At 37.6% G+C, this 9,775-nt stretch overlaps 1 protein-coding gene across 1 annotated transcript in view; it reads right to left on the reverse strand.

Annotated features, from left to right (window-relative positions):
• Positions 1-8,298, reverse strand: part of hfm1 (helicase for meiosis 1) — a 107,924-nt gene extending 99,626 nt beyond the window's left edge. The window contains exons 1-3 of the mRNA XM_048601544.1: positions 8,120-8,298; positions 5,793-6,028; positions 363-410 (exon numbers count right to left, since the gene is read on the reverse strand). Of these exons, the coding sequence (XP_048457501.1) occupies positions 363-410; positions 5,793-6,028; positions 8,120-8,298 (463 nt within the window). The remainder of the gene's footprint in view (positions 1-362; positions 411-5,792; positions 6,029-8,119) is intronic.
• Between the last annotated feature and the right edge of the window lie 1,477 nt (positions 8,299-9,775).

The following is a 9,775-nucleotide window of genomic DNA, read 5'->3' on the forward strand; positions in this document are numbered from 1 at the left end:
CCTGCACCTTGTTGTCTCGGATTCTCCAGCATCTGCAGTTCCTACTAGCTCTCCTCTTAGCTTGAGTGGTCAAGATTGCTATAGAATAATCTACATGTAATCTTTTAATGTAATTTTTGGATTGGGTCAACATGAATCCTTTCATCTTATTAGCATATCACAATTTCAAAATTACATAATTCAGTCTTCTTACAGTGGTTAAACATGTTTTACTTCAAAAAAATTATAGAACTTGGAACAATGTGCTAAGCCTACATTTATTTCTACTCAGAGGCAGAGTTACTCAAATAACTAATTCAACAAACGAATCACTTTCCATTTATTAACAGTAGAAATACAGTCCACCATAACTGAAAGGATACGAATTTCAGTAACTGCCCTCAATGTTCCTGAACTCCTGCCAGTTGCATCTAAAAGAATAACAAAGATAAAAACATATAATGTAACAACTTACATTTACATCGCATTTCATTGGCAAGCATCCCAGGGCAATGTACAATCATGATCGATAAAACATTTGACACTGAGCCACTAAAGGAGAGATTAGGGCAAATGACAAAACCTTGATCAAGGAAGTGGGTTTTAGCAATACATTAAAAGGAACAAAGAAAGATAAAGACACAATTACATTTTAAAGGGAATCCCAGAACTTCAGGGTCAAGTTGAAGGCACAGCTACCAATACTGATGTAGTTAAAATTGGATATGTTCAAGGAGCTAATTTACAGGAGCACAGAGACTTTGGGGCTATATTATTGAAATAGTCCAAAAAATAGGGAGAAGCAAAGCCATGAAGGGACTTGAAAACAAGGATGAGAATGTTAAAATTTTAAATCTTTCTTAAGTAGAAGCCAAAGCAGTTCAGTGAGCACAGCAGAAATGAGTGAGCAGGACTCAGTGCAATTTTGAATATAGTCAACAGAGTTTAAAATAACTTAAGCCTGTGGAGGGTGGAGCTAGGGAGAACAGGCAGAGTGAAAGATTTCAGCAATAAATAAACTGAGTCACAGGTAAAGTCAGACAATGATACGGCGGTGGAAATGGATGATCTTAAAGATGATCTGGTTTTCAGAATCATTTCAGAATCAAACATAACACCAACATTGTGAACTGGCTGGTTCATCCACAGGCAGTTAGTTGCCTGTGAGCAGGATGATCAGTGGCAAGGAAATGAAGTTTACAATAGGGACCAAAGCCAATAGTTTCTGTCTTTCCATTGTTTGTTTGAAGGAAATCTCTATTCATCCAGCACATGCTAATGCACAAGCATTATTGTTATTTCGATCCCAAGTCAGTTGGTGAAATATGAAACTAGGCGCGAATACTTAGTGATGAGTTTATTCACTCAATGCAAATGACACATACTGCTTCCTGCCTACCAATCCAGAGTCCCAGCAGTCTCTCCTTATAGATATTTTCTAACAAATCTGCTTAGAAATGCAATTACAACCTCTGGACTAGGTGGGAGTTAAACCCAGCCTTCCTGGCTCAGAGGCAGAGACACTAGTACTGCACTACAAGGCCTCTCAGTCTCTCTTTGTACTATTTTTAAATAAATAATGATACCAATTCAAACCAGATTGAATCAATTTAACAGGTGGCAGCCCCTCAGACGATGGAATTTAATGTCTTTTCCAAGAAATGGCACTTGTAATATGCAGTACTCTCTCAAATAATGCACTGGAAATTCAGACTTAAGTTTTATATTCAATAACTGGAGTTGGAATTAAATCCAGAACCATGTGAACCAGAAGTAACTGTGCTACCAATTGAACTACAGCTCATTTTCTCTTTATATGTTCTTAATCAACCTTTTCAGACATCTCATGACACACCTGTGGGGCATAAAGGCTCACAGTTAGGGACACTACCACTATGGTGCAGGAGCATTTTTTTAAATACTATTTTAAATAAATTAATTAAGCCAAACTGACACAGGTACCAGTTCCTTGAAGGAGCACTGTAAGTTAAGTTGAAGTGACAAAGGTAATTGCATGAAAATTTATACCAAAATTTCATTTTTTGGAGATGTTGATTTACCCTCAGCCACTGTGGTATCCACCAGTTGCAGAAGGCTTGAAGCATGCCAGTGGACACTGCTGCTTCAGGGACATCCAAGTATGAACATAGGCATAGAAAAGAGGCAGGCAGTGAGGTATTATAATCCCTCCACAGTCTGCTACCTGGGCCTGTTTGTGGCCTCCCGGTCAGACCCAGGAACAGATCCACAAAGTGGTTCTCTGACTTGTCTATGCCTTTCAGTACCAGGTTGTGTGAGGCTGAAGTACAATCAGAAATTACAAAGGCTCTGTGATGAGATTTGAGCCTATGCTCCCAGAGTTTAATCTGGGCCTCTGTTTTACTAATACATTACCAGTATACCATAATTAGGACAACTTAGGGAGAGTGGAGGATCGAAAGAAGTGATGGTGAGGTGCAGCTAGATGTCATCAACCCACATGGGGAACCTGTAGAGCAGTATGAAAATAAGAAATAGGAGGACACCAAGCACAGATTCTTGAGAGCCACCAGATGGATGAAATGAGGGAATTTATGTTGGACATTTTTATGGTCAACCATGTCAAAAGCATCAGACAGAGAAAAAGATTTACATTTGCATAGGACCTGTCACAATGTCCAAAAGTATTTTACAGCCAATGAGGCACTTCTGAAATGTAGTCCTATTGTATTAAGGAAAATGTATCAACTCATTTTTGTATAAGTAGCTCCCACATTCAGCAATGTAATATAGGGAAAGTTGCCACAGTCTGACTGGACAATAGTCTGCTCTCTCATTAGAGAAAAGACTGGTAGTGGTTTAACCTGAGGATCTCAACTCCTCAGGTAAGGGGAGAAGTTAGGAAGTAGGGACCTTCATGGCAATATCAGTTAATATGGGAACTGAATCCACACTGTTGGCATCATAGGGCCTACTGATATTATCGCTGGACCGATAATCCAGAGACCAAGGTTCAAATATTGCCAAGGCAGATGATGGAATTTGAATTCAATAAAAATCTGGAATTAAGTCTAATGATGACCATGAATCCATTGTTGATTGTCAGGAAAAAACCCTATCTAATGTCGTTTAGGAAAGGAAACTACCATCCTTACCTGGTCTGGCCTACATGTGATTCCAGACCCACAGCAATGTGGATGAGTCTTAATTGCCCTCTGGGCAATTAGGGATGGGCAATAATGGCAATGCCCTCAATCCATGAATGAATTAAGGAAAACTCTACGTTGCAAACTAGCTAACTGAGCTAAACTGACCCTTGCAATCCTATAATGGCTAGATAATGTGTGATCTTTTTATGCTGATGATTCAAGCATAAATATTAGCCACAGCACTGAGGATAACTTGCCTCAACATAGTGATGTAGAATCTTTTATGACTATCTGTGAGGGTGGAGAGTGTTTCAGCAGTGAACACTTCCTCAGTACTATAATAGTATGTCACCCCTGATTTTTGCATTATAGTCATGGAGTGGGATTTAAACCAAGAATCTTCTGACTTTGAGATAAAAGTGCCAACAACTGTGAGACAGCCAGTTCAAGAAGAACGAGGAAGGGTAAATTATCACATTCAACTTGGATGTCATTTGTGATCTTGGTTTAGGGCTGTTTCAGTACAACCAAGAAACAAGAAAAAGTTTTTTTTTGCAAACGTATTCATTTCTTTGCCCAATTTCTTCTTTCTTTTATTTTTCTTAGAGGGTTGGCTCCTCTTGGTGTATTTTCATGTGCTCAATTAATTTACTGGAATTAAAGAATTATTACAGTGCAGGAGGCGGCCATGGCCCATTATGACAGGACTGGCTCTATTATCTAGTGCTAGTCTCCGACTTTTCCCCCATATCCCTGGACACCAGTACTCTCCAAATAACCATACAATGCACTCTTAATTGCTCAACTGAACCAGCCTCCACTACATTTTCCAGGCACATGACTATGACTAAGTGACTATTTTTTGTTTGAGCTTTACAGTATGTGTTGATGGTACTATTCAGCTGTGAATGCATCACTACAAGTTCAATATTATTGTAAGCTAATTACCATACAGAATTATTTTCTAACAAGGACTGTTGCAAAATGATTTCTGGCTCTGGCTATTTTTCCTCATCCCAGCATGACCCAGATCAATTTTGGTGCCTTCCTTTGAGTCCTACCTCCTACTTTCTCCTGCCACCAGGACATGAATAGTTTAACATACAAACCAAAGATGAAACTGTATAGAACGAAAAGTACTGTGGATGCTGGAAATTTGAAATAAAAAATAGTATTGCCAAACTTTGTTCCTCAATGCGCCGACGCTATCAGACATGTTGAATGTTTTCAGCATTTCCTATTTTCATTTAATTTTTTTATGGCTAATGTGACTTAGTTGAACACTAATTGAAATGACTAGAAGTGTCCATCTTTTGTTATTCTTTTATGTGATGCTTGCATCACTGGCAAGGCCAGCATTCCTTCTTCAACTCGAATTGTCCTCGATTAAGGTGATTGTGAGCTGCCTTTATCAAGCGCTCCAGTCTAATCTTGTGTAGGAATGGTGACAGTGTTCATGAAAGGGAGTTCCAGGTTTTTGGTCCATAATTCCTAATAATCCATTTTATTGCATGCCTATTTAATTTCTACCTTGTGAACCACAATTCTGGTTTATTTATCAACTTATAAATTGGACACTTGCTTTTATCAATTGAGGCATAGATTATAAGAGCAGGGAAGTCATGTTGAAGTTGTACATAACCTTAGTTAGGCCACAGCTAAAGTACTGTGTGCAGTTCTGGTCACCACACGATAGGAAGGATGTGATTGCACTGGAGGCCGTGCAGAGGAGATTCAGCAGTTTGTTTCCTGGGAAGGAGTGTTTTCTCTATGAAGAGATGCTGGATAAGCTTCGGTTGTTTGAAGAAGGTTGAGGGGAAACCTAATAGAGGTGTATAAAATTACAAGGGCTACTGACAGCATGAATAGAAAGCAGCTGTTCCACTTAGTTGAAGGGTCACCAAGAAGGAGTCACACTTTTAAGGTAGAAAGCAGGACGCTTACAGGGGATTTGAAGAAAATCTTTTTCATTAGGAGGGTGGTGGCAGTCTGGAATACTCTGTCTGGGCAGGTAGTTGAGGTTGGTAACCACACAAACTTTAAAAATTACTTGAATGAGCACTTGAAATGTCATAACATTCAAGGCTATTGGACTAGTGCTGGAAAATGGGCTGGTGTAGATTTAACATAACTTGGAGATACAGATTCGATGGGTTGAAGGACCTGTTCTGTGCTGCACAATTCTACGATTCCAAAAACAATTTGTCCAGCTATGCCAAAGAAACTCTGAAGCACTCTGCCTATTTAAAGGTTTCTCATTCTCCATGAAATGCTGCAATGGGTATCCCATTACCAAATTTAATTTGTATGGGCACATGCACCGATAATCTAACTTAGAGACCAACCAGCATAATGAACTAGTCACTACCAGCGAAACTAGGATCATGATTGGATTAGGCTAGCAGGGAGAATCCTGCTGCCACCATCATCAGGTGGACTCAATAGTCTTGAAAAGAATAAGAAAGCACACTCAATGAAATTTTAAAGATACTAAATTAAATATAAATGATTAATCCAGTTCATCATTTCTAGTTTAAACCATGAAGGACTGGAAAGGCTTCTCAGCATGTAAAGTCAGTCATACATTTCTCTGACATTATATAATTTTTTTTGTTGATGCTGCATAATAATTTCCAAAGGATGGAATACTTGTCCAATTATGCTGACTATAACAATTTCCTTTACCTTGTACATTAAGTGCTTGTGACATCATTGGAAGTACATGTGCTTTTTTCAGAGACCGAGTGTCATTCTGATCATTCTGTTTGGTATTGTCTTTCAAATCATACTCAGTGTGCTTTTCAGCAACATTTCTAAAATCACAGTTTTCATCTTGTGATGGGGAATTCTCAGGAAAAGGTAGGCAATTAAAAGTTGCTAGTTTATTTGGAGTTTTGGTTGGCATTGTCATTTTAAATAATCTACAGAAAGAGAGAAAATGTTTTTAAAAGTATCATGTATTTCAGATCTTATGAAACATTATTTTGCTTTAGCCAATAAGTACAATGAAGTTATTTATCATACTACTTAAAATACCAACAAAACAATTTCAAGCATTTCAGCAGCCTTGAGGTGCTTAAGTTCAAAATATCCACGTTAAAAGTTTTGCCTTAGTACTTTAAACAAAAATCAGACATTAAATGGGGTTTAGAAGAAAGTTGGAGGGTGAAAGGGAAGTTACTTACAGATGCAAAACCCAGAAATGAAGATTTCCTTTAAATCCTACAGAATATGTCCACATTTTTCAACACTTTCCCACCTGATAGATTGATGAGCGGTGTGACTGTCAAGAAGCAAAGTGGTCAGAGATTGGAGTTAAGCATGTCTGATATTAGAGTGATGGGTGAGTGGGGATGTGTGTGTGGTGTTCAGTTAATCAAGGGTGATTGGAAATGTGGGGGAGGTGGCACATTGTGCGGGAAGAGTTGAACATCATTCAGAGAGGGTCAGACTGTCCCAATGCTCTCATCACAATGTGGTGAGCTTGAGCATGTGAGGAACACTCCTGTTCCATCTATTGCAACAACGAGTGAAATAAAGTCAATAACTGGACCGGGACACAAAGATGTAATTTAAACATCATTTTGAAGTCATACATTCTGTCCTTGTGCGAGGGGAAATTTAAGCACACCACCAGGCCCAAAATTCATGAAGCAGCATCTTTTTAAATGTAGACTGAGCATTTGTAAAGGGATTGAGCTTGCCACCTACTGCGCCTGTGCACTCCACCACATTCCCCCTTTATTATTGTCCATTGAAGTCAGTGGAAAGTAAAAATAGGACGAGATGTAAAATGGTCAGCTGCTCAACCTCAACAGCTGGGTTAAGTCAGAATTAAATCATCTCACTGTGACTGACTGAAATATTTATTTGGACATTTCCTCTAAACTAAGTTTGCTCACAAACAGTCGCATCTGTGCTGATGTACACTTTCTGATCAAAACTTCTTGCATCTGGAAATTTGATTGTAGAAATGTACAAATATTGTCAAGTCTTGATATAGAAAAACATTGGAACATCTGCATAATACAAAATGGAAAAGATTACCTTTTTCTGAACAAAGAGCTAGCACTTTCATCCTTCGTTTCAGCTTTATAATATGAAGTACCAAGACAATTCAAATTATCAAATGTCTCTTCATGTTGATGTCTGCTGTGACCTTTAATGTTGTCATTTAACAGCATGGTTGAAGGAACAGAATTGTCACTTCTGAACCTAAGCTGAGATTGATCTTTTAGAGAGTTATTTAACCCTATTTCAAATGTTTTACGTTTGATCGGGGCATACATATATTGGAAATCAAAAACCATTTGTGATTGACATTCATCCTCAGTTTTCTTCTTTAAAGGAGGCACAAATCTCTTTTGTGACTGATGGATGCCTGCAACAATAAAATAAAGCAAGATGTACTGTCTGACAGGGTAAACACTTAGGCAGAATCGAAAAGATTTCACTGAATAAAAAAAAATAAAATTAGCGAATACTAAAAAAGTTTGACGAACACACAGAGTTTTGGTGCAAATGCAGTGAATCTGTCTTTAATCAGTACCTAAAGGTTAAGCAACAAATAAGCGTAGCAGATAATTATCCTTCTCACATAATTATGATTCAGGTCCAATCTTTAATAATTAACTCAATAGAGTTTCGACTGGTTATTCTATGAGAAAATGTGGCAGAGGCACAATTCATGACAGTTTTCACACACGTGAAAAATTGAATTTTTCAGGGTTAGATGAAGAGGCCAGGGAAATGATAACACATTGCTGTTTCTGCAAGTTGCTTCAACTTCCATGGGCCTATCTTCACACACTGTAAAAGTTTACAATTTTTTCATTTTTTTACGTACAGTAAAACATACATAGTATTGATTTGTAAACAATTATAGAATTCCAAAACAAAAATGTGTAGTACTCTGGATTTATTCTTTTCTTTATACATTTTCAAAACAAAAAAAATCTCAGAATTTATTTATATTCCTTGAATTCTGTTCATGTTTCATGTTGTGTTTTTACCTTTCATCTTTTAGGAACAAGAGTAGGATAATCAGCCCATCAAGCCTCCCTTGCAACTCTAGATTATAGATTATTGTTTTCTCAATAACACTTTCCTGTACTTCCATATCCCTAATGTCGTAAATCTCCAGAAATCTATTGAGTTCTGTCTTGAATCGGCTCAATGATTGAGATTCCATGGCCCTCAAGAGCAGAGAATTCTAAACATTCCCCACCTTCTGACTGAAGATATTCCTCCTCATCCAAGTCTTAAATAGTGGTTGTGGAGTCACCAGTAATGGAAACATCCTGTCTATATCTACCCAGTTGAACCTTGTGAGTGTTTTATAAGTTTCAATGAAATTATTTGAAATTCTCGAGAATGCAAAGGCTTAATTTCTTCTCATAAAACAATTTGGTCATCACAGGGATTAATCTGATGAACCTTCATTGAAGTCCCTCAATGGCAAGCTTACCCTTCTTACAGAAGCAGAGTAAAACTTTACACAAAACTCGAAGTGAGATCTCACTGAGGACAACTGCTGCATGAAATCATACTTCTACACTCAGATTGCTTTGAAATTGACACCAACATGCTGTTTGCCTTCCTAATTGCTTGCTGCACATGTGTGCTAGCTTTTAGTAACTCACGAACAATGAAATCCAGATGTCTTTAGGCATTAACACTCCCTAATAAACGTCAGCCTTCCTACTCCTCTGATGCTGCTTGGCCTGCTGTGTTCATCCATCTCTACACCTTGTTATCTCAGATTCTCCAGCATCTGCAGTTCCTACTATCTCTGAAACTATATTATATTGTTGTTTTGTTTTATTTCTCCAAAAGGGAATAACTACACACTTACATTATATTTCATCTGTCATGTTCTAGTTCCATTCAACTAACCTGGTTCAAGTCCTCTTGAAGTCTCCTTGTGTCCTCCTCACAACTCATGTTCTCATCTAGTTTGGCATCATCAGTAAATTTGGAAATATCACAATTGGCCCCCACATCCAAATAACCTATCTAGATTGTAAACAGTTGTGGACCAAACACTGAGCCTTGTGGTACCCCTTTAGTAACAGTTTGCCATTCTGAGAATTATCTGTTACTTCACACTTTCTGCTTTCTGTCTATTAACCAATTCTTAATACAAAACATTATTTTCTCCAAAACCACAAGCTCTAATCTTATTTACTAACCAGCTGCATGGGATCTTATCAAAAGTTTTCTGAAATTCCAAATACACCTCATCTACTAGTTCTCCTTTTATAAAATCTCACACTGTTAAACAATAATTTTAACCTCCACTAAATAACTCCAATGATTTTTCTCTTACCTGCTTATCTTCAAACATTTTCACATGATTCCTCCTTTACAATCAGTTGGATATATTTTAAAATTATATATTTTCCCCATAAAGCAGGTGGGATATATAAAATCTAATTCTTAAGCTGAATAGTGATAAGGTATTACAAAAAGAACAGAAAAAGTGAAACCATATTAAGAAAAGACAGTGATCTACGAATATATTTGCAAACAAGTTTATCTGTATCAAGCCACATTGTTGCACTTTCCCTTACATTTTCATCATACTTTCATGCTGCAGGGAAGATTTAATAAGGATCTGTTGCTGTTAAGCAGAAGGTGCGATATTGAGTATGCAGACTAACATGCTT

This window comes from Rhincodon typus, chromosome 10 (genome assembly GCF_021869965.1).
Source record: "Rhincodon typus isolate 14 chromosome 10, sRhiTyp1.1, whole genome shotgun sequence".
NCBI lineage: Eukaryota > Metazoa > Chordata > Chondrichthyes > Orectolobiformes > Rhincodontidae > Rhincodon > Rhincodon typus.